Consider the following 27468-nt stretch of genomic DNA (forward strand, 5'->3'; position numbering starts at 1 on the left):
AAACAAATATGTTGATGGTAAAGAAATCATTATATTATGGTCTAACTGATTGGAAAAGATTTACTACTGCAAAAGATATGACTAGCATACAATAAATAGTGTTATTTCTACAGTGATTCGAATAAGAAAAACACTTGTCACATTTCTAAAATACCTATATATTGTTTAAGTTGCCATAAATGAAGCTACCGTAAATATATAAGTGTGCTTCAATTAGAAAATAGGTTATTCCTGGTTTAGTGATTGCCTTCCCCTGAAATTAAATAAGGTTTTCATTGCTCCTTTATCCTTAATTGAGAGTAACATCATATGCAGTAATCACAGACATGAGTAAATGATGACAAGTCGCAAATAAAAGTATTTCAAAGTAACTGTCGAGGGATGCTTTTCTTAGTTAGCCTTTGTTCCATCCTATTGTCAACCGCGCTGGCCATGTATCCACCCTTTTTTTCTTTTGAAACAGAAGTCTCCAAACTTTTCACAGATTTCTGAAAACAAGTATAAATATATGTTAAAGCAGCTAAAGTCAGATAAATATGCTGTAAATCAGTTATACCTAAACAAAAGTGCTAGGATGATAGTTATGTTTTCTTAAAAAAGCTCACAGATTGATGATGCTAGTTTGTTAAAGTGGATGTACATAAGAAACTAATGCGTAAACATAAGCCATGAAAGTTACTTAGGTGTACAAACCAAGTCTCCATCCTTGGATATCAGAAGCAAACGTATAGAGGTAATCAATTAAAAGTGAATGCATAGTCCAAATACGTAAATGATCATAAAATTTATAGTCCAAATCTATGATCATAAAATGTATAGTGCAAATTTATGATCATAAACATTAGACTGAGTACATAGATTTAATCTCTCAGCCAGTACATCAAAACTATTTATTAGTTATTTTCATTGAATATTAATGTGCAGGGGCCAAGCGATAACAACAATATTATCACATATTATTACATTCCTACTTGCCTATAAAAACCACTACACCTTATATCAGAAAGTAACAGTAATTGTAGCTCCACATTATAGAACAGAGTTATGCAAAAAGAGTTCTTTCTTCCAAAACACGTAATTTTACTCTACTGCTTTTTATTTTATTTTTGTATTATTTTAGTCTCATGGTCTAATTTGCTTTGAAAAGCATTGATCGGTGATAGTAAAGTTCATATCCATCTATATATCTATCTATATATCTATCTATATATCTATCTACAGTCACTCCAGCAGCAACTGGTGAAATGCAAAGTTATGACTTGATCATTATAGAGTTATGTCCACTACATCTCATTCATACGTGTTGTTTATATGGGCTATCCTAGTTAATTGATCAAGCCTACTAGCTGCCAGATGCCACTTCTCGATGCGGCTGACACAATGGTCTTTTTATGTGGAAGCGTGTTAGTTTGCCATGGTCCAATATGACACATCCTACAGGTGACATAGAGCTGTTAGGGCGTGTTAGTCAAGGGGAGGTTCATTGATTTGATGGCGTATTGATCGATACACAATGATGACACAATTAAACTGGAGTCTGTTCATGACAGAAGGGAACTGAAGTGGGTAAACTCAAAAATAATGTACAGGATCTGAGGAAAAGCATTTACAAAGGCTGCGCCTAAGAAGGTGTGCAAAAGTATGATAATTTACATAGTATATATCAATTCTCATCTGATTGGCTAGTATAAAAGTGAGATGGTTCTTTATTTGTTCATTTCATTGTTCATGCTTATGTCTAGCTATAACCTCACACAATGGTGAAGAAAATTGTCATTCGTGGAAAATCATAAAAACTATCATTCAACTTTTTGAGCTTCTACTAGTTCCTAGTCAGAACCTGAACATGCGTGGGTATCAAAATGCTATCTGGCAAAAGGCTGAACATGCGTGGGTATCAAAATGCTATCTGGCAAAAGGCTGGCGCTTCGGCTTCCATAGATCTTGACTCACATCACAAAATACTAGTCATCTTGACTCTCAGCACCAATGCTTGTCACTCATTTTTCATAAGTAGGTCAGGTAAAAGCAACAGATATACACCGCACCTCTATTATACACCGCATCTTGGCTCTTGATCGATTTTAGTAATTGAGTTTTAGTAACCAAAACCTACATCATTACATTAAAGATTAATAGTTATAATTAGAAAGAAACACAAAATTCCAAATGACGCAGTAAAAATTATGTTATCATTCAAAGAGTGCTGCTAAAACGTAAAAGAGTGCTCACTTAAAACTCATTGATTTAAACCTTTTTTAATAAAATTTTGAAATTTCGTGTCCCTTTCTATTTATAACTATTAATTTTTAATCTAATGATCTAGGTTTTGGCTACTAAAACTCAATTACTAAAACCAGTCAGCAGCCAGGATTTTACTGCCATAGGTAAACCTGTTTGGGAAAAATAATTTTGCCCCCTGGGTTACAACGCCCCAGTTTTATCATATTTTGCCTTACGATGAGGAGCGTGTTTTTTGTCCCTTTCTTATGGCATTTTTTGCAATATAACATCAATAAAAGTGTCTCTCGAAAGTCAATTTTGGTGGTTGGTGTACTGAATACATCAGACTAACAAAGATGCCGATATGCTAGCCGCTAAAATCTCTTCCACAACGTCTGAAAGAGATTCGATGCTGGTTCACTGTCTTACAGTGGTTCAGCATTCTTTGTGTTTTGTAAATGCTCGATATTGCACGGGTTTACAACAATTAGTGAAAAGTAAGTGAAAGTCTATTGTGTGTTGATACATACATTATTTGCTATAAACTTTAACTCATTATATAACGTTATATAGTTATATAGTTATATAGCTATGGGCCTATAGCTACATTATATAATTCATTATATAATTATTTATATCTCTTTAATTTGTTAGCCGCAGGTCCTAAGATTGATAACGACGACGTTAAAGGAAGAAGCAAAAATCATAACCATAAGCAGATCATACCTACTAAATACACCAAAGTTACTGTAAGTAATTATAGTTACCGAGTATACTGTACTATTTTGTTTCTGCTGTTTAATATATACACCTGCAGTACGTATATAAAGTTTTGATGTTTTTTACTAGCGGGTGTTTGCATTAGATATTTAGTATGGATTTCTATATCCCTCTATGCGACATTTTGGCCTTACGATGCCAACACAAAAACGCATTAACGTCGTATGGCTGGGCTTCACTGTAATATTATATTTTGGTCTGAATATACCCAAAATTTCAAAAACTTTCCTTAACTTTACTATCCTTTAGATACTCCATTATTGCTCGATTGTGTAACAAAACTTTCTGCAGATATCCCTTTGTAAAGAGCAAACAACTGCTCTCAGAGTATTCCCAGGGTGTGAGTCAGCCCTGGATTACTGGTTGTTATCTTATGCCTGGCACTATGCTACCTCCCTTTTTATTACTTACTTTTGTCATGTGGCTAAATGATTGGCAAGAAATAACCGCAATGCAAAAAATGTGACAGGCCAATGAAATGAGGAAAAAGTTTGACAAAAGAACAAGGTAAGAGCTACTTGAAGCTAAACAACATTTAAGTGGTTTCCCATGATGCACCATTCAGCTCTTAGTATCAAGATGCCTGGGGAGTATCCATCGTTTTTTTTTTGACGTCATCAAGACGTTTGCACATGCGCTCGTTCACGAAAAAGCCGCCGTTTTTGTAGAAAACGATCGTTTTCCTTTGATTTATTAGTACTTTTAAGTGTTGTTTTGATACTATAATAAAAACTTGCAAACAAAAACATCGTTTTCAAATTATCATTGCAAAAGCTTCATATTTCTAACGAAAAAATTGTCTATAAAGACGACTGACAACGATAAAATGGCGTCACGAAAAAACGAAGGATTTACATTTGTAATACATTTGTAGTATGGGTTCCAAGTAATTGAGCAATTCTTTATTATATTGTCTAATTCAGGGCTGGTTGGGAGTGCAAGCACCTCAATCGGGAAGCCCTGGTTTAGGTAATATAATAGAGAATAGCTCAATTACTTTCTACAATAATCATGCAGCCCTAAGGGGTGCGCAATCATTATTCTTATTATATTATTATTGTTACAATCGCGTACTCCTAAAGGGTGCGCAATCATTATTAGAAGTGCCCGCAGCCCTACAACAATTGAACAACCACGAACAACAGCCTACACCCTTACGGGGTATCAGCTGTTATGCGTGACGCATAGACACACTCACACATAGACACACTCACACATAGACACACCCATAGACACACACATAGACACACATATAGACACATAGACACACTCACACATAGACACACACATAGACACACACATAAACTCACACATAAACACACCCATTCCTAAGGGGTGTAGGCTGTTGTTCGTGAGGTCAAAAATCCACTTCGAAGACGAAGAAAGTGTATTTGTCGTCACAATAACTTTTTCACTCCCCCTCAAAAATACACTTTTTGATCAGATAATAGCAAAGAAGAGACAGGAAAAAGTCAAAGACCAAAAAGTGAGATGTTTTGTCTCGTGTTGCTGATGTGTAAAAACTTTAGACTCATCTTAGAATGACCTTCCATTAACATATTGTTTTCATATATTTTGAATATGACCATTTTTTTCATTATTTTCATAGCGCTTTTGTTTCATTAATAACAAGGGGTATGAGGTTGCCATTATCAGTAGTAGAGAAGCACCAGCCTAAACAAAAAAGCTCATAACCGAAGGCCTAAGTTTTTTTAACAACAAAATTGTTAATACCATCCAGAAACATAAAAACAGAGTTTCCAGTGCTCCAGGCGCACCATCGTGGCCAAATTTTATTTTCGATGAAACTAGCATTTCTGGATGAGCTTTCTTAATAAAACAGCACGACCAAACAGGTGTGTTTTCCTGGTCTTCGGCAAGTAAGAAAGGTATTCTCTCATGTAAATGAGGGCGAGCTGGAGACTGATATATTGTTATTGAATTCGATCATGGAGACAATGAGACTGCACTCGATCGGCTGTCTACATCTATCCAGCTCATCAATAACACGTTTGTTATCCTCGGTTAATAAATGTTTATATCAAAGTTTATGGCAGGAAAATGGTATTACTCGAAATTATTAGCATGTTAATGTGAACACATTTATTAGCTTGCCTTCATCTATGGCTCTATAGCGATTACCAAGTACTTCTTATTCTCGTCCAGGGCAAGTTTACTCATGAATCATTTTAAAACAGAGACTGGGATAAGCGATACACTCTCTTAAATGGTTATGTAAATGTCACTATTTCTCATTGCGCAAGGCGATTATCAAACCAAATGCGTGTTTGAATTGTCAGGAGAAAATAAATTTCTAATTTTATATTAAACTACTGAATGCCTGAAGTTGCACGAGTAACAAAAAAGTTTTTTGCACAGAAAATTTATTTTTAATCAAAATATATAAACTAGAAATTCCACTGTCATACAGCTCCCGACCAAAGTGATATTGGAAAAAAGAAAGGGTACTGATGGTTGAGAAATGCAATATTAGCAGTCAAATGGCACTGCCTGTGCAATAGGATAACTGCAAAGGTAGCTGTAATGTATACTGGGTATGGGTGTTATTATATACAACAAACAGCAATAATGAAAGAAAAGATTATATGTTTATATCTCTCCCCTGCAATAGGAGAAATGCAATATTAGAAGTAAAATGCACTGATATTATTAGAATAACCAATATTATTAATATAGTAGTACAGTAATAATGGAAAACCAATGAGCAAGTTTGTTTACATTTAAAAACGTCATAGCTAACAATATCAAGAAGTATCAAGAAGAATATCCAAACTTATAATTAAATGTCGTAATCTCATAAAAATCGTTAGAAAAAAATATAATCGTCGTTTCCTTTACTTACACTGCATTGGACATCAGTTAGAATACCAAAGTACTCAAATGTGTCTAAAATGTTGGTTAATTTGAAATCGGCAAAAATGAAACGATTTCAGTACTCCTATGTTAATTACCAAAACCTTCGGCAATTCGACAATGCTATAGACTGGTGAAAAGTGCACGTTATTTTTTCATGAAATGCGCACGATTTAATCGTTATATTCTTTGTCGCTCGGCGTTTCAATTTCCGGTCTTAACTTTTATAAAAGTGAGGCTTAGCAAGTTTTAATAACGATTTTCGTCCAAATAAATCTGTCTATTTGTGTATAATTCGATCAGATGGGTAAGTTTTAAGATAATAACGACGGTTTACAAAGACTTGGTAACATATTTAAATAGGTTTGTATGTGTTTTGTATCATTATTATACTTAAACGACTCTACAAAACGATGGTTAAATTTGTTGATGAAATTTTGATACAAGGGTTCATCTGATTGTTGATGAATAATTTTCGGGAGTTGTGTGCACATGTGCATTTATCATAAATCTCCCAACCAATCGCTTCGCTCTGTTTGGTCGTGGGACTACCATTCTAAATTCTAGATAAAAGTGATTATTTCTTTTCTTTGTTTATTTCTGTGTAATTCATATTGTACTGGCTCCAGCATCTACTACAGCTCTATACTGATTGCAAGTCTTGTTGGCCATGTGAGTTTAAGCATTTTCCTTCACATTTGGGCACATAGTATTCTTCTGATATGGCTTTACGCATAGCGTAGCTGAAGGGTTGAGCGTGAAGCCATGACAGACTGGCCGGTGTAATAGGTGTGTGCACAATTTATTCTATATTATAGCCAGTTGAGCAGCCTAGTGTATTGGGTGGATGCCTCTCTGCAAAACTGGAAGTTTTGAGTTCAAGTCCTGTATAGTGGATTTTTGATGATTTCTTGTGATGGATTCATAGTGGATTTTTCATTCCTAAAACTTCATCGCTATAACCGGACACACAGACTGACAGACAGAATACAAACGAACACGGAGATTTATATATATATAGACTAAAACTATGATTGTACTCTGAAGCTGAGAGACTAAGATGCAATCCACTAAAGAAAGCATGTAAGGTACATGGAATTTCACCGCATTGGTCTAAAGGAGTGACAGAATGCTGTGTGAACTTTCGTTTACCTATATACAGTCAAACTTGGATAACTTGCCCTCGGATAGCTCAAACACATGGTTAACTCGAACGGTGTTGTTTGGTCCGTTCTCACGCAATGATAAATTGCTTTAGATAACTCGAACTTAACATCATTAATTCAAACAGTTTTTGTCCCATGGCTACCGAGACGGTTGTTATCACTTTAGAATATCACTTTTTTCCAAGCCATAGAGATAAACACTAACTTTTTAGTAGTTCTTAGGCGTCGTTATTACCATCATCGGCAAAATATTTTCGTTAACGACTTTACTAAAGGTTTGCAAAAAATCAAATTTTAGCAACCATCGGCTTTGCGATGGCCCTTCGAAAGCAAGGCAAAGCGAGGTAACCTTTGTATAAACTTAAAGTAAAATCAGCAAACTTGACCTTGGTTAAAACGCTCAGGAGAATAAGATGTCTTTGTTCTGAGCGTTTTAACCGCTTTCAAGTTTTGCTAATTTAAACCTGAAAACGTCCTGGCAGTCACATCACCTAAAACAACAAACAAATCTCAAGTGATAGAAAAATATCTATACTTTTTGATAAAACTTTTAAAAACTTTACATGAGAGACCCTTCAACTTGCAACAAGCAGTCTATGCTTTTGATTTATATGTTTGTATATGTACATGTATCTACTAATAAATACATGCACTTGTGACAGCGCTCTGATAACTACAACGCTCTGATAACTCGAACACTTTCGCTCGGTCCCGTGAAGCTTGAGTTATCCAAGTTTCACAGTATATAAATCTCAGTGTTTGTTTGTCTTTTTGTTGGTTTTTTTGTTTTCATCCCTGTGTCCAGTTATAATGGTTAAAATCTAGTGATGAAAAATCTGCAGAAGATTTTGACTTGCAGCATTTAAATCACAAGTCTACAAACAAGCGCGCCTAACCCCCAGGCTGTGCCGTGATAATGCCCTTACTTGTGATAATGCCCTTACATATAAGTTTATCCTTATCGTGTGCACACACGCTAAACATGCACTTCTCATTATTAATTAATATTACCTTTTACTATTGGCATTTTTTACAAATTCTTTTAAAAGCTTGTTTTTCACCACTACCCGAGTCCTATTTTTCAATTTGTATTTTCAAATGTGCCGTTTCAATTTCAAATGTACATTAACACTTCTATTCCCAGTTTTAGTCTGTAAAAGCGAAATACTTTTCACATAGACAGATGTATTATCTAGAATAGGAATTGCCTCTACATTCTCTCTCCATTTGGTCGGACAAAGTATCAGGCATAGACAGTCTGATAGTCTGACAACTGCACAGCCATGAAATATTAGTGGGAGCTAAACACCATCAGTGGCTACCTATAATAAGCAGCAAATCAGTTCTATGTTGTTCCAACACAAATCTACCATGACTTATGTTCATCAAATGTAGTGTCCAGAATATATGGAATTGGCCAAAAGCTAAATGCTTTTTATGTGGACAATTGTATTATCTGTAGTAGGAATTGCCTCCACATTATCTCTCCGTTTGGTCAGACAAAGACAGCGCAACGTCTCATTTTTAAGTTTGTACCAGTATTGTCCATCAAAACACTGAATACACCGAGCTTCTGCTGCAACAGTAAACTTTTTTATACATACAGATCAATGTACTCATAGTTTATTTTCTTCATTTGTTTGAACTGCACAAAAACACTTTTCACATGATATGAAGTTTAAAAGTTAGAATAGTAAATGTTGTTGTAAATGTAAACTTTTTATTATCTGAGCCACGCTGAGCATTCATGGGGTTAAGATAAAAGCAAAAACTGGAAATTGATTTTGTAAAGAAACTGTTTAGTACATCGTCTCCCCATGACTAGCGGGCAAGTCTCTCCTCATGTTTGTAGATACTTGTTTGTTTGCTACCCATTTATGCATACTTTTACATCCTGTGGTTTAAAGGAATCCACACATCCGGACTTTTGTATTAATGAAGTAGATTGGAACAGCTGAGTGTTTAGGAATGCTTGAGACAGTCTCCTACGAGCTCACTCATTTTCATAAGTTATAGTCCATCATTGCGGCCAGCCTATTCATAAGCCTGACCTTACAAGGAGTGATACAAAACTACCCCGAGTATTTTCAATGCATGCACCGGAGTGAACCGTGACTGGAGGCTGTGGTTACAAGAGTAAACTATTTTCAAAAGTACACTGAATATATATTCTCTGTGCATTCATGAGCAAGTGCATCACAAAAACTGTGATTAACAAGCCCTAGCGATGCACTTTTTTTTGCAAGAAACTATTCTCAAATCATATGCAATAGCTACTTTGATATCCCATCAAATATAATACTACAAATAGCATGCACTATAGCATGCACTATAGCATGCACTATAGCATGCACTATAGCATGCACTATAGCATGCACTATAGCATGCACTATAGCATGCACTACAGCACGCACTATAGCATGCACTACAGCACGCACTATAGCATGCACTATAGTCTAGCTATACTATTACAAAGAAAAGTATACTTGAGTATACAAAATATTGATATGATTCTACATTTGTACTCTTGTGAATACAAGTTCAGAAATTCTTTAAACTTCAACTCTGAAGCTAATAAAAACATATCGAGTTATCAGATTAAATTTCTTAGCTATCTTCTTTTAAAATGCTACATAAAAGTTGCTCTCTACTTCTATACCACGAACAATTTAAATCGCTTTGGATTCTCAGGTAGTTCTAACAGTATTTTAAGACCAAGTTATTCTGCTATTAAAATATTTCTGAATACTCGAACCAAGAATCTGAGATTTCCAATGATCAGGAGAGAATCTGAGGTGCTATGTGTTGTTATTACTATGGATAAGCATCTCCGAACATATATAATTATTTTGAGGCGCAGGCATTTTAAGGGTCATTTCAGCCAGCTAGCACGATGAAACGGATAACATTAAAACTGTGTTTGGACTTGTATAACTTGCTAAACATGACAACCTTGACCAGCTTTTAAAGAAATGAACTTGGAAAAAGAATAACACAAATTGTTAATGTTTTAAAAGCTGCTAAAATAGAACATTATGGTCAGACATACACGGACACACTCACACAGACAGACTCACACATAAATGCACTCACCCATAGACACAGTCACACATAGACGCACTCTCACATAGACACACTCACACATAGACATACAAATATACACACTCCCACATAGACGCACACACATAGACACACCCATAGACAAACTCTCACATAGACACACCCATAGACACACTAACACATAGACATACACATAGAACCACTCACCCGTAGACAAACTCACACATAGACACACTCACACATAGACACACTCACACATAGAAACACCCATAGACAAACTCTCACATAGACACACCCATAGACACACTAACACATAGACATACACACAGACACACTCACCCATAGACACACTCACACATAGACACACTCACACATAGACACACGCACACATAGACACACCCATAGACGCACACACACATAGACACACCCATAGACACACTCACACATAGACACACCCATAGACACACTAACACATAGACACACCCATAAACACACACACACATAGACACACCCATAGACACACTCACCCATAGACATATTCATACATAGATAAGCTGTTATCATAGCCCAGCAAGCTTGATACTCCTTTAATGCTTTATAATTAAAGCTCAGTTCAATGCAATTATATATCATGTTGCGAGATCAGAAAGTGACCTTTTGGTAAAAACTATAATCTTAATTTATAGTCTAATGTGAATACTAATATTCTGCCCTCCCAAAGCTTGACAAAATGGAAGAGAATTTACATTTGCCTGAATGGGGGATAAAGCTCAACAGACATATCAGGTGCCTAGAGGAGTACTCAAAGTGGCTGCTCAAGCGGTGCTCACGTGGACAGGCACGAGACTGTACAAACTTACATGGTTCATACAGCATCTAGAAATGATGTACAGGGACATCCTGCTTGGCTAGAGTTATTTTATGGTGAGTTATTCTATATTTTACATTATCTTATGTTATTTTATTTTGCTGGAATTTATCAATGACACACCGGTAAAGGTCAGTCTGCCTTACTGGTACAAACAATAGACAGCAATAAACACAAACACATGTCGACAGCCTGTGTTTCTGAGCAGCTCTCATGGGACTCTCGGCTTATGCTGCCTCTGCTTACGCTGCTCTCATACTTTCTGTTTGTCCTGCCCTAATACCTTCTAATCAAACAGCAAAATTGTCAAGCGAAATGGTAGGAGATAGTTTTTGGAGTTGTCAGACTTCTGTTATAGCCGGGAATGTGATGACACTACATCTGTAGATATGACATGTGTACCAAATGGCTTGCAAATTCCTTACATTCGACAAGCTTAATAGCCGCCAATCTATAAATAATTTTGATGAGTTGGCAGCTTGGATGGAACTGACACTAAACTGTTGTTTTGTTATTTAACCCTTTGACCGGGTATAAGCCCCCCCAAAAACAACCGAGACTCGTGTAATTTATTTTCGAAAATTCAAAAAAATCGATATTTTATGAACATGCATAGCTCAAATCTTAAATTTAGTTCAATGAACAAAATTTTTTGTACATATACATTCATTCACATATCTACTACTAAAAAAAAATTACAACCATGTGCAATTGTCCCTGTATGAAATGCTTGGAAGCATCTTTTTCGGTAGAGTCAAACGCTATAACGTAGCCGTGCGAGCCACCATAACGATCGTTTTCTCTTAATATTCCAAGTATATTAAAAGTCCTAAAAAGTTTACATCACTTCTATCATTTGAATTAATTTTATTCTGATCAGACAAAAAATCACTAACGATCGCAGGATAAAATAATCTTTTATTTTACCGTTTTGAAAGTCGAGCCGATGTTGACTGGTTTTTCCAACTTTTAATCTTTTCCAAGGAATCGCGATTTGTTTAGCTTTTAGCACAAAGCAACGCCTCTCAGATAATCGTTTCATATTGTAAATCATCGACTGATATCTTGTTGATGATCTTTAAAACTTACTAGTGTTCATATCCTTTGTTTAACGTTACTAGATGACAGCTTTATAAACGTCTACCGAAATAGACATAAATGTCGTTTCCCCACGCAACCGGTAAACGACATTTTGGTCGTTTCCCCTGTCAAAGGGTTAAAGGGAAAAGGAATCAGCGAATAATGTTGATCAGCACTGGGATATGAAAGTTCAGGGTGAGAGCGCCAAAGATGGAGGACAACAGGGTATGACCAGGTATAATCAGTCAACCTTAACCAACTTGAGCGATTCACTCACAAACTTGTCAGTTGAGTGAATGGTATTTCGATAAATTGTTTCCTATATAAAGTCTTCCCCCGAAGTAGTTATGACCTATTCTTACACACACAGATATCTTTGCAGAAGAAAATTTCTAGCGAAGTATAGTCTGTCTGCACCTCTTTAGAAATTTTGGTCTCCTAGCAACATCAATGCTGTTTTTCAGTATATTTATCACTCTACCATTCTTTCCTGTGTAGGAGACAAGTCAGCGTAATAATTAGTGTCGCTATATTCACTCTGTGGTTGCTAAATTTATAATTAGTAACTAACAGATTAGTTAGTTGCTGTCCATCTCCAAAAATTGATCAATCTTTTTAGACCTTCAATCATTGCATAATATATTATGTATATTTATTAGTTAGTCAATACAACTTAATAAAATTGTTATTTTTTAATCCAATCTATGATGTCTCATTCCATGCATTGAGGAATGCTGAAGTAATAACTGTGGTGGTTATGCAAAGAATGTGTCAAGGTCGATAGCAACAATAAAAAACTGTCTTGCGTGCCTGAGAATTTATTGAAAAAAATATTTATTGCTTTGCGATGTTATGCCACAATTGGCACAATCACTCGAAACGAATTTTTTTCTGTAAACAATATATAATAGTGTCTTCCTGACAGAGTCAATTTTTCAAACTGTATCGATCCAGCTAGTTGGGAAAATTTAATTTATGTTGAGCTTTGCTTCTATCATAGCTGCATTACGGCTGCATTACGGCTGCACTACAACTGGCTACGGTTGCGCTACGGCTGGGCTACGGTTGCGCTACGGTTGCGCTACGGCTGCGATACGGTTGCGCTACGGTTGCGCTACGGTTGCGCTACGGTTGCGCTACGGTTGCGCTACGGTTGCGCTACGACTACGCTGCGGCTACGCTGCGGCTATGCTGTGGCCATGCTATGGCTACACTTTTAATGACCTTCTAATGTATCAAAATTTTGTCGGTTGCAATGGATCACGAAATGCTATTGACTTTATAGTTGAGGACAACCTTATAAAAGCCGCTGCCCTTTCTGACATCAGCTCCCCGGCTAAGACTTTAGAGAGCCAAAGAACAAGGAGTTATACCGCCTTACACTTGCCACCAGCATGTGTAGTAAATGTTTTATCACATGTTATATTATTATATTAATGTCATTACACAACGATCTTTTTGCGGATTTTTTAAATATTGGTAAAAACATGTTTTTTTTGTAGTATTGTCAGAAACCGTGCTAATGTTGCCACCGTAGGCAATCAAATAAAAAAATATTTTAAATGTAACAGTTGCCAGATTTTAATAATTGTTGGGGTTTGCGTGTGCAATTCGAATTAGTGAACGTCTAAGATTTGGAATTCATTCTTTTTTGTAAAACCTGTTACAAGGCTAAGATAAACCAAACGTGTCAGCTTTTACATTGACAGGAGCTCAGAGCTGCAGCATATTTGACAAAAAACTAGTAAAACTTTGCAGTAGACAGACAGACAGAATTAGCTTTTAGCCTGTTTAGTATTTAAGTATCACCAGTATGTTTGTTTTTTATACGAATAATCATCAACGTTGATGGCAACAAATTTTGGGCAAATCTTTGCATTGCTATATTTTGCTTAAAGAAAAACTCCACAAACTAATGGTAAAACAGCCAAGTGCAGAAAGCTTTCAAGGTTCATGACATAAATCAGTTTATAGAATAAAATGAATTTTTTAACCGAAAAATTATCTGAAAAGTTTCATCAACTGTTCCAATGTATACTAGAAACTTTCTTATATCTAGTAGTCTACAAGTAAGAATGCCTTTGCTTACATATAAACAGTTGTTTGTATGAGGGAGCGTTATTATAGTCCTTCAAAGGCGAATTTTAGATGAGGCTGGTTTGCTTCGCAAATCAGTAAAATAAACTTGAGTTTGAAAAAAACTAATTCAGCCAATATAAAAGAAAAATGTTGGGCTTATTTTTATATGTTATCTTTGAAACCTTGTGTCAACAATGTATTACCAATATGTAAAAGATGTAAACAATATTCACGCTGCTGCCAGATCAGTACAACTAGTTAAGTTTCTGACCACCGACTTAGGCATTGTTGTAGATAACTTACTAAAGTAAGTCACCACCTTTAGTTATCTACAACAATGCCTAATCTACAACAGTCACCACCACTTTAGAAGTGGTGGTGACTTACTACAGTAAGCCACCACCACTTTTATTATATTGCCATATAGGCTAAGTTCTAACTACCCTTAATCCTATGTGGGTCAGTACTACCCGTAATTTTAGTAAGTCAGTAAGCCACAACCCGTTCCTTTGCGTCGTCAAACCTATCTTCCCTTTTGTATGACCCTAAAGTAAAAATAAAACTTCTTTTTATTGATTACTTTTTATTAGTTAATTTTTTTGTTTTAATGCTACAGTATGTGTAAGTATGTGTAAGTATGTGTAAGTATGTGTAAGTATGTGTAAGTATGTGAGTATCAGTGAGATTTCTTGAAGAGTTGCTCTAGGCCTGTTGGCTATGAAATGAATAAAACGAATAAGAGTGTCTAATGGACATTTTTGATCTAGTAATTTTAACATACTAAGCAGTTTAAAAAATGATTTGAATTCGTATGTAGAGGTTTAACTGCACTAAGGATTGACTCTCCTATTACCAGTACTAGAGACTGATCTTAGCATTACCAGTACTAATGACTAATCATACTAATATCAGTACTAAAGACCGGTCTTGCTATTACTAGCACTAAGGACTGATCCTGCTATTACCAGTACTAAGGACTGATACTACTATTACTAGAACTAAGAACTGATCCTACTAATACCAGTACTAAGAACTGATTGTACTATTACCAGGACGAAGAACTGATTCTACCATTACCAGTACTAAGGACTGATTGCACTATTACCAGTACTAAGGACTGATTATACTATTACCAGTACGAAGGACCAATCCTACTATTACCAGTACTAGGAACTGATCCTACTATTGCCAGTACTAGGGACTGATCCTACTATTACCGGTACTAGGGATTGATCCTACTATTACCAGTACTAAGGACTGATCTTACTATTACCAGTACTAGGGACTGATTCTACTTTTAGCAGTACTAGGGACTAATCCTACTATTACCAGTACTAAGGACTGATCCTACTATTACCAGTACTAGAGACTGATCCTACTATTACCAGTACTAGGGACTGATCCTACTATTACCAGTACTAGGGACTGATCCTACTATTACCAGTACTAGAGACTGATCCTACTATTACCAGTACTAGGGACTGATCCTACTATTACCAGTACTAAGGACTGAACCTACTATTACCAGTACTGGGACTGATCCTACTATTACCAGTACTAGGAACTGATCCTACTATTACCAATACTAAGAAATAAAAATTTATGAACAAGAAAGCCTGAGTTCTCAATGTCACAAACAAATGCAAAAACCAAAGCATAGTGGGTGAGTCAACTAGATATAAAACTGGTTAAAACCATTTTATTTGTTAAAGGTGATCAAGTTTTTTAGAACAATTTCCTGTAAAGTAAACGGGAAACATGCAAATTCACAGAAATATATAGTATTACAATGTTGTACTGAAATCTCTCGTACACACCATAGTTTTCCCAGCCACTCACAAGGAACCATCTCATGTACATAGATATCATGTTATTTCAAGCACAGCCTTGAATGAAGTTGAGCAACTTGTCTCTCAAATGATCTAACTGCGGTTTTTGTAAAACAATATTTTTCTTGTTTTGCAAAATCACCATTTGCTAAAAATTGTAAGACACCCTCCGCAGAGCTTAAATAAAAATGTCGTCACAGCTACTTTCTATAAAAACTTTATTGCATTATCCGAGCTCATCTATGCGTGGACTCTACAGCATTATAATTATATACAGCAACTAAAATTGTACTTTGTAGCCAATATTGTGGTGTGCCATGAAAAGATTCAAAAGCAGCTCGACTTCAGCAGCTACATGTAGGTACTTGAGATAGCATACCGCATATACGGGTAAGTAGAGGCCGAGAGTGAGTGATATGGCACGACATGACACATGATATATTGGCAAGAGCAGTGAGCATATGTCACACATCTCTGTTTGGGAAAGGAGATCTTCGAACATTATGGCAGTAGGAATGGAACCCAGACAATATTGGGTGAAAAATGACAACCCGACTTAAGATGTGACAATTCACCTGGTAGTTATGGGGTTTGACCGCACTGAATTATTAAGCTTTGAAAAAGGATAAAGAGTGGGAATGGAAAAGATAGAACAGGACAAAATGTTTGGTAGTTGACACTAATCAAAGGTGTTTAAAACTTGTCAGTATTAGCCCTGCAATGTTGGAATAAAACTTAAACTGTCAGTATTAGTCCTGTAATGTTGGAATAAAACTTAAACTGCCAGTATTAGTCCTGTAATGTTGGAATAAAACTTAAACTGTCAGTATTAGTCCTGTAATGTTGGAGTAAGACTTAAACTGTCAGTATTAGTCCTGCAATGTTGGAATAAGACTTAAACTGTCAGTATTAGTCCTGTAATGTTGGAGTAAGACTTAAACTGTCAGTATTAGTCCTGTAATGTTGGAATAAGACTTAAACTGTCAGTATTAGTCCTGTAATGTTGGAATAAAACTTAAACTGTTAGTATTAGTCCTGCAATGTTGGAATAAAACTTAAACTGTCAGTATTAGTCCTGTAATGTTGGAATAAGACTTAAACTGTCAGTATTACTCCTGCAATGTTGGAATAAGACTTAAACTGTCAGTATTAGTCCTGTAATGTTGGAGTAAGACTTAAACTGTCAGTATTAGTCCTGTAATGTTGGAGTAAGACTTAAACTGTCAGTATTAGTCCTGTAATGTTGGAATAAGACTTAAACTGTCAGTATTAGTCCTGTAATGTTGGAATAAAACTTAAACTGTTAGTATTAGTCCTGCAATGTTGGAATAAAACTTAAACTGTCAGTATTAGTCCTGTAATGTTGGAATAAGACTTAAACTGTCAGTATTACTCCTGCAATGTTGGAATAAGACTTAAACTGTCAGTATTAGTCCTGTAATGTTGGAATAAGACTTAAACTGTCAGTATTAGTCCTGTAATGTTGGAGTAAGACTTAAACTGTCAGTATTAGTCCTGTAATGTTGGAATAAGACTTAAACTGTCAGTATTAGTCCTGTAATGTTGGAATAAGACTTAAACTGTCAGTATTACTCCTGCAATGTTGGAATAAGACTTAAACTGTTAGTATTAGTCCTGTCATGTTGGAATAAGACTTAAACTGTCAGTATTAGTCCTGTAATGTTGGAATAAAACTTAAACTGTTAGTATTAGTCCTGCAATGTTGGAATAAGACTTAAACTGTCAGTATTACTCCTGCAATGTTGGAATAAGACTTAAACTGTCAGTATTAGTCCTGTAATGTTGGAATAAGACTTAAACTGTTAGTATTAGTCCTGTAATGTTGGAATAAGACTTAAACTTGTCAGTATTACTCCTGTAATGTTGGAGTAAGACTTAAACTGTCAGTATTAGTCCTGTAATGTTGGAATAAGACTTAAGCTGTCAGTATTAGTCCTGTAATGTTGGAATAAGACTTAAACTGTTAGTATTAGTCCTGTAATGTTGGAATAAGGCTTAAACTGTCAGTATTAGTCCTGTAATGTTGGAATAAGACTTAAACTGTCAGTATTAGTCCTGCAATGTTGGAATAAGACTTAAACTGTCAATATTACTCCTGTAATGTTGGAGTAAGACTTAAACTGTCAGTATTAGTCCTGTAATGTTGGAATAAGACTTAAACTGTCAGTATTAGTCCTGTAATGTTGGAATAAGACTTAAACTGTCAGTATTAGTCCTGCAATGTTGGAATAAGACTTAAACTGTCAATATTACTCCTGTAATGTTGGAGTAAGACTTAAACTGTCAGTATTAGTCCTGTAATGTTGGAATAAGACTTAAACTGTCAGTATTAGTCCTGCAATGTTGGAATAAGACTTAAACTGTCAATATTACTCCTGTAATGTTGGAGTAAGACTTAAACTGTCAGTATTAGTCCTGCAATGTTGGAATAAGACTTAAACTGTCAGTATTAGTCCTGTAATGTTGGAATAAGACTTAAACTGTCAGTATTAGTCCTGTAATGTTGGAATAAGACTTAAACTGTCAGTATTAGTCCTGTAATGTTGGAGTAAGACTTAAACTGTCAGTATTAGTCCTGCAATGTTGGAATAAGACTTAAACTGTCAGTATTAGTCCTGTAATGTTGGAATAAGACTTAAACTGTTTGCACTTGAACAGATGTTTCTGTTGCCTCCATTTAGGGCATGTTGGTGTTTGTTCGAGGAACTTTCCAATCTCTTGCATTTTGTTGTCTGGTTCCATTGCAACATGGGCACTTTTTGCTTTATGGAAAGTTACCAGAAATGACAAGTTACTAGTTTTTCTTGGGTCACATAACAATAGGAGCAGTTTCTTGAAAATTCCAAGGTTACTGACTCAATTAGGCCTACCATAAACTGACAAACACAGATATTGTAGAAAAACAGCAATTCCCTCCAAGATGCTATCTCGTGGAGATACTTTTGGTGAGATTTACCATACGCTTTAGTATCGGAATAAAAAATCATGTGTAGTGACAGCCGTTGCTTATCCTAATGACTGTTTAGCTGTTTGCTCTCAGGCACTCCACTATAAAAATAGTTTCTACAAATAATTCCACTATTTTGGCAATTTTCGACATTGTCAGTGTTTGACATATGTCAAGAAATAACTTATTCTCAGAAATTCAACAGCAAGAGCTACACAGCTAGCAACTGGAAGTTAGAAGCATTTGGCCATACCAGAAAGTAATAGCCCTTTAACAATTAAATAGCCTTTACATAGACATGCAGAGGATAATTTGAATATCATTCTAAGGTGATCAATCTATCTAACGACTGTCTGTCTATTGACTAGTGAAGCTGCTCTCATACCTCTTGCCCGTGAAGGCCGGTCTCTCTTTTCTCACTGACTCATTCACACAAGCCGACCAGTTTGCTAAAGATCTCCAGGTCTCTGCATGCCCATTCCTTGCTCATAAAGAGCAGCAAACAGTGACCCATAACTAATCCCCTACTTTCTTACTGCTAAAAGCAGGCTAGACCACTCCAATCACACCACTTCTACGGAACACATGTGCTTTTATGTATAGAGAGTACTCAAGAAAAAACCTATTAATATATATTACATAGACATAGATACTGAACTTATCAACAGTTTCTGCCTGGCTATCAAGGGCTGTCTATGTTTATGTTAAAGAGAGACATAACCTATTTGGTAGTTTACTTTTAGAGTACTGAGTGAACAAAAATATTATAATGTTCTTGCTGCTTTGACAGTGTTTTTAACAATCTAAATCTGTTTGTTTTATATAGTTTCAAATTCTGCTGCAATTTTTCTATTATTATAAAATAATAAATAGATATGAATATTACTATCACCATTCTTCTTCCTTAGTTTCTTTTAAAGACGATGCCATTCTAGACAATAATTGGTTCTTGTGAGACAGCAATAAATAAATAGATATGAGTATTGTTATCACCGGACAATGCTGCTCAGAGCAAGTTAGATCATGAGACACAAAATAAAGAACATTCTAGTAAAATTATGGGTATTGGAAGAAAAAACTTATTACATAACACTGTTATATAATGTAGATTGGCAAGGTGTTTGTGTCTGATATAAGGTGTAGGAGTTTTTCTGGGGAAGTAGGAATGTAATGTCAGACGGATTGGAGATATGAGCTGAGTATTTCAGACAGGAAACATCTAATAACACAGTTGTCAGCATTAAGGTAATTTACACGCTGATCTTAACTGTCTATATCAGACAGCATAACCCTAAAATATAATTTTTGAAAACATTCTAAGTTTCCTTCATCAGTATTTAATACAAAGGGATAACAGCTCAAAGCTGCATATGACAGAATGGGCAATATATGACTCTGGTAAAAGAGTGATAGGCCTAGGATAGTTTTATGTCTATCTTTCTGAGCTGAACAAGAGCACGAGTTGATGGGCTAGTTTTTAAAATAATTAAGTGTACATGGCTTGAGAACTGTAAATGGTTGTCTATTCAGCACCATCTTCATCTAAAAGGCTTCTAAAAATATCATATGACGCATCTGTTAGCTGAACACAAACTTTCTGTCAGTTTCTAACAGTTTAGTAAGGATACATCTGAGTTTGCAATATGGTGTGCGTATGGTGTGCATACGGTGTGCATATGGTATGCATGTAGTGTGCATATGGTGTGCGTATGGTATGTATGTGGTATGCGTATGATGTGCATATGTTGCGCATGTGGTGTGCATATGATGTGCTCATGGTGTACATATAACGTGCATTTGGTGTACATGTGGTGTGCATATGGTGTGCATATGGTGTGCATATGGTGTGCATGTGGCAAAAAAAGAAAAAAAAACAAAATAAGAAAAAGATTAATTAAAGAAGCAAAAGCTAATTCGGAGCTTGAGTTACTTTAGCATAAAGTCATAAGGTCAAGAGGTCATAAGGTCATACGGTAATGAGGTCATGAGGTCATATCACTTGAATAACTACTACATACTATAATTTTATTCTATTCTGGTCAACTTATTGATAGGAAACTTACTGATAGGCAATAGAGGTCTTAAAGATGAACTTGTACACAATTTTAGTAAATTTAATTAGAAAATATCGGTATTCTTCTATTATTTATGATTGCTTTTAATGTTTGAGGTGATCTGACTGCCAGGATGTTTCAAGATTAAAATTGACAAAACTTTATCACGGCTAAAATGCTCAGATCAAGTGAAAGTGTGATAATGAGGACTATTATTAGTTGCAAAGATACTGACAGAATAAAGACGCGTAACACTGCAACATAAGTACACTAAACTATATTAACTATAGCAGTAATAGCAACTAGTGATGTCACATTGGTACATATTTTTTCTGAGCATTTTAACCGCAATCAAGTTTGTCGATTTTAATCTTGAAATATCCTGGCAGTCATATCACCTCAAACATAAAAATGGCATCACTGGTGCATTAAACATTGTCCACTGACATCATTGGTGTATTAAACCTTGTCCAATGACATCATCGGTATATTAAACATTGTCCAATGGCATCACTGGTGTATTAAACATAGTCCAATGACATCATCGGTATATTAAACATTGTCCAATGGCATCACTGGTGTATTAAACATTGTCCAATGACATTGCTGGTGTATTAAACACTGTCCAATGACATCGCTAGTGTATTAAACATTGTCCAATGACATCACTGGTGTGTTAAATATTGTCCGATGACATCACTGAAAGATGCTCTTTCAAAGAATACTTTTTAAAATTCTAATATAAATCGTAATTTCTCTTTTTTCTTGTTTATTTATAAAGATCAATGCGGTGAAACCACTTATTTCAACATAGGCCTATCTGTAATGATACAGCAATTTTTTATGCCATTCCACTTCAGTTTAAACAGCTTTCAGTCAAAAACAGATTAAAATAAGCCCAAGTGGAAGGGTCACTTAAAGGTCACTCAATAGCCACGTTTGTCCAGCTTAAAAAATTGCCTGGATAAAGCTTAGCAAAATCACTATTGAGAATAACTTCTACGAAGAAATGGTATTTCATGCTTCTTTCTGTTTGATGCAAACTCATTATAAACTGCCTCCCCTAATATTTATTAACACAGATATTCTTTTTAGGAGAAGCTTGTACGCTGACATTGCAAGGCTGCTGACATTGCAAGCGTGCAGAAAATGCAAGGGTGCAGACAATGCAAGGGTACTGACAATACAAGAGTACTGACAATACAAGGATACTGACAATACAAAGGTACAGACAATACAAAGGTACTGACAATACAAAGGTACTGACAATACAAAAGTACTGACAATACAAGAGTACTGACAATACAAGGGTACTGACAATACAAGAGTACTGATAGTACAAGGGTACTGACAATACAAAGGAACTGACAATACAAGGGTACTGACAATACAAGGGTATTGACAATACAAAGGTACTGACAATACAAGAGTACTGACAATACAAGGGTACTGACAATACAAGAGTACTGACAATACAAGGGTACTGACAATACAAGGGTACTGACAATGCAATGGTGCTGACAATACAAGAGTACTGACAATGCAATGGTGCTGACATTGCATGTGCGCTGGCAATGCTCGGCCAATCTTGATATTTACTATGAGAGATATATAAATGTTGGCTTTTAACACTGCAGAGATTCTAGTTGAGTGGAAGACATGTTTGAAAGTGTTCCAAAGCTAACAACAAGCAGTTTGACACATGGATATGGAATGCCAACTTGGCTTGTCCCGCTGGAATTTATGCTAAAATCTGTGGTGAATGTTAATTCTTTAGAACATGCAGTTGCTTACAGATCTCTAGTTGGCGTGTGCAGCAATTTATTATGAAAGCAGAAGCAAATCACAAATGTTATTCCTATCAGAGCTAACCCAATATATCTTTGTCATATTTTCCAGGTAATAATCTTGTCTTTTGTCAGATTAACTCAAGGCAATTAAGCAAAATTTTGCAAATATTCAGTAGGATAATAACATCAACGAGAGCAATCTATGCTGTTACAACTAACAATTTAAATTTAAGTCAAGAAAGTTTAAAAAACTTTACTCATCGAAGACAAATGCATTGAAAGAGTTCTTGTAAAGAGAATCTACATGCAGCATGCAAGTAGTTAGGGATCTTGTAGATGAAGTCAGAGAGCTAAGCAATGAGTGCTCAGGTGATCCGGTGTGGCTATGAATAATTCATGATAGCAAAACCAAAGAGAACTCTACGAACATCTGTCCTAGTTTGAAAACGTAACTATAAATAGATACTTCTGGCAGATGGTGAGCTCATGAAACTTCAACAAAAAATGTTTTGTGTTCAGGAGTTTTGTGAAGAGAACTAAACATTCTACAAATATTCTCTCAAGTTCCTGAAAGATATTGAAGGGAGTACTTTAAAGCCTTTTATAAAGTCCTGTGGTTTGAGCCAGAAATGTGTGCACTTAGAAAGAGTTGTTAGAATATATCGTAAGGGATCCAAAGGCATTTCTCATGCGTTTGTAGTCTACGAGGTAATTTCTGTTCATTCGTGATGATTTATCATGAACTGTCAAAACAACTTGCCGCACAAGATACATTGTGTGACATAGCACAAGACAAAAACACAGACTGTGATAAGCTCACACAGGTGCTAGGTAACTGGCAGAACAGTAAGCTAACAGCTTCTCGGCTACAGCCCTACTTCAGAGTGCCGTAGGTCATCCACTGCACTTGAAGAAATCTGACACTCTCACTCCTTCGGTGTGGTAAGATTTGAGGTAATAATGACTTCGAGTCTGTCCAGCCTGACAAGGTCAGGTATGCCAGATATTTTGCTTTTACGAGAATAAACAGGCTCATTACTGAATGCCTCAGGCATAAGGCCAAAGATAGAGATAGAATACCGCGGAGACAGTTGCCCTATTTAGTTATTAGAGACCTAGATCTCCTCCTCTAAACACATTTGCGACTATGAGCTCTCAAACAATCGCTTTACTCCTAGTTGGTGATTGATATTTTACATTCATGTGGTGCACTCACACCAAAATGAAACTGCAAAAAGAATAGAAAAAGAAAGAAAAAAGAAATGAAAAATGATAGGTTTCAGGTCACGAAAAAAGTACTGATGTTTCTATATAAGTATTTCTACAAACTTCTGTCTTTTCAAGGACAGAATCAGAAAGATAATCCCTACTCGAAAAAGAATACCGGTACAAGGTACAAGTAAATATATAAAAAATAACTAATCAAATATTTATATAGTAAGACTGAAATCAGATTTAAGATTTATAGCTACACCACACTGCGGATTTTTTTTCGCACTTTTGGCTAATGTAATCCTGAAATCAAATCAAAGAACTATTACCAAGATTAGAAAATACATGCGTCTTATGAGTTGTGGCCAGCGAACCATCCCTAGCCATAATTGACTAGAGATGGTTAAATTATTCGCTAAGATCAAAGTTCTGGCAATTATTTTGATGGTGAACATGAGAGTTATTGACCAGAATGCAATGTTAGTTATTGAAATCACTGAGTGCCAGTTAAAAACAGGAAATTTAAAAGGTTCTTATCAACAATACTCAAGTGTGCTTAATCATTGGTATAGCCTGCATTTCTCTTAATTAACTCTCTCTCCTCTCTCTACCTTTCCATCTCACTCTCTCTCTCTCTCACTCTCTCACACTCTCACTCACTCACTCTCTCTCTCTCTCTCACTCTCTCACTCTCTCACTCTCTCACTCTCTCACTCTCTCACTCTCTCACTCTCTCACACTCTCACTCTCTCTCCCGGAGAGTGATGGAGGAGAGAGAGAGGGAGATAGAGAGGGAGATGAAGAGGGAGAGAGAGGGAGAGAGAGAGAGCTAATTAAGAAAAATGCAGGCTATACCAATGATTAAGCACACTTGAGTATTGTATTGGTATGAGGCAACGATGAGGTATGAGGTACATATTAGCATGAGGTTGGCCAAGAAGGCAATACAGCAGAGGTTGAGAGACTATCTCCCTCTCTCGCCACCTTTCTCTCAACCCCTTCTGTCAAGCACTCTCAAAATCTGCTGTATTGCCCTCTTGACCAACCTCATGCCATAGGAGCTCCTCTTTACCCCACACCAATCTCGTGTCATGGGAGCTCTTGTTTACGTCACATTAATCTCACTAGAACTCTCTTCTGCCTCACTGCCCTCAACACACTATCCATCTCTTCCTCTTTCACTTAGTCTTACTCCTTTATTTTGTTATCAAAACTACTGACATTTACTTTTGAGTTTTTGTGGTGTTTGCAGTATTTCAGTCAGCAAACCTTCTTTATACTGTTTTCCTCAATCTATGCTTATAGTTTGTCTTTAGCTCCTAAACTTGTCTGGCTTGTCGGATGTGTCACACCAGTACGTATCTAACTACGCTCCTCACATACCCCATACTACTTAATTCACTCTCTAGTCTTCATGTCAGTGTTCCTTCTATTCATTCACCTTGCTGTTTTCCCAAAACATAAAAACTTTAGTTAATAATTGTAGAGTTTTATAGGAACAGTAGAATGATTAGTAGCTAAACTGTTTAGTCAAGCTTCCATAAATCAAAGTTTCCGGCCTAAATATGGGAAGATTCACAAACCAAGCCTGGCTTGGTTAGTGGATCTTCACATATTTAGGTCAGGTACGAAAGCACTACTTATAGGTGAGGTACGTATACGCCACTCAATTCACGCCCTACAAACAAACATAAAAGTACACTTACCTTGGCGGACTCTTCAGCTTTGTTGTGTTGTTCAGTACTCGTAGGATGTGAAAGCTGAGGTATATACCTATCTCCTCTGTACATGAACTGGTCAGGGTGATATGGCACATAACTGAGGTCTCTGTAACCCTGCATATGCTTCATCTCTGCAAGACTTGCTCTCTGATACTGGAGGTCGTTATGCTGATGAAAATTCAATGCGTTATTTAGTCCCAGCTTCGAAACTGCATTTGATTTCTTTGGTTTTTGAGGAGTCTTGTGCTTCGAAGGCGGTTTTATTGATAGCGAGGGGGACGATTCAAGTAAGGTCGAGTTGGGGTTTTGTTCAACATTACTGCTACTTGCTCGAACTGAAAACTCAAGTTTACCTTCTGATTCTCGCGAGCCTTGCTGGGATTCTTTTGACTCGCATTGTGGGGAGGCCTGTGGCTGGATTGGACATTTAACGGATGAGTTTCTGCTTATAGGATATCCAGATGAAATGCTGGATGATTCGATAAACTTGTCTTCATTTTCCTCGTTAGTCTCAGATTTTGCTGGCATGTCACTTTGATCCGTTAATGAGCCTAACGTAGGTGACTGACACCTAATAGAAGGCGCTGCGTCTACTACCAAGGTTGTCTGAGAGGGTGTGGTTGAAGAAGGCATGCTAATAGCTGTACCCTGAGTTTGTGAGCCATGATTATCTATGTTCCCTAGCGCACCTACCTCGGTCGAGAGGATGGAAGATTGCGGAGACTGACTGCTCTGCTGTGACGACTCTTCATGGTCGCTATAACCCGAGTCAATGTGAACTTCTTCTACTATATTTATGCTATAATTATAATGGCGATTGTTAAGAGCTGAATTGTTCATTGGCTGATTCCAACCGTTCCTGTCGCGGTAGGCAACCACAGTTGCTTGAACAAGAAGTTGACTCAATTCTTTAGATTTTACTGCAAAAGCGTGACACTGGAGAACTTTTTTATGTACAGCTTCTCTGAATACAATGGAGAACAGAGGCTTCAGAGGTGATTTGGCTACTGTCTGATCATCGAGAGATCGGAATTCAAACTTACCGCTCTTGGTTTTAAACGGTAGTATGCCTGCAGAGCAGTATAGATTTTGAATAGGGTACCATACCAACTCTCCATTGTGCTTGCCAAACAAAAGTTCTATAACTACTCCACTGTGAAAAAGATGAAGCTGAACTCGTTTTTTTGGAGTGCTCATAAAGGTTGGAAGACTTTCTCTCTCACATATTTTTTCCAAAGGTTCATAAACTATGCCAGGAGGCTGAGAAGTCTTAGTAGGTAAAGACGATCCTAGATAAGTCGCCTCACAACGGATCAACGGTCTCCTATTGTAGGATACACTAGCTCTATTTTCTGCAGAGTGGACCTTCTGCTTCATGCTCGCTTGCATTGTCTGTTTTAAACTCCGCTAAGCTCGTCACTCTCTCGGTCAATCATCATAGCTAGCTTCCACTGCAAGATTTCATGCCTTTTTATTGACATGTTTAAATAAATATTTATCTTTCATTATAAATCACTTCCAATTTAACATTTTACTAAACAGTAAGAACTCATGTAATTCTATGAAATACGCTGATTGTGAATTTGCATAAAGCACTCAGCTTAACTTACCACTCTGCCGTGATTAGGCTGTTAAATCAGTACTATACGCGCGCGTGTCTCCAACTACAACTGTCGATCTGTTGGAGATGGAGAGATGATTACAATCAGCTGTCCAATTGGCTGCATATCGATCTACTTATAAGACCACTTGAGCCTGTATCCT

General features: G+C 36.4%; 1 protein-coding gene across 1 annotated transcript; it reads right to left on the bottom strand.

Moving 5' to 3' along the window:
* Positions 1-17: 17 nt before the first annotated feature.
* Positions 18-27452, bottom strand: LOC137387561 (uncharacterized). Its single transcript, XM_068074021.1, has 3 exons — positions 27315-27452; positions 25690-27155; positions 18-488 (listed from the first exon to the last, which is right to left on the bottom strand). Exons 2-3 carry the CDS (start codon positions 27091-27093, stop codon positions 363-365), a joined length of 1530 nt encoding a protein of 509 aa, XP_067930122.1. The 5' UTR covers positions 27094-27155; positions 27315-27452; the 3' UTR covers positions 18-362.
* Between the last annotated feature and the right edge of the window lie 16 nt (positions 27453-27468).

Source organism: Watersipora subatra, chromosome 2 (genome assembly GCF_963576615.1).
Source record: "Watersipora subatra chromosome 2, tzWatSuba1.1, whole genome shotgun sequence".
In the NCBI taxonomy this organism is placed as follows: Eukaryota; Metazoa; Bryozoa; class Gymnolaemata; order Cheilostomatida; family Watersiporidae; genus Watersipora; species Watersipora subatra.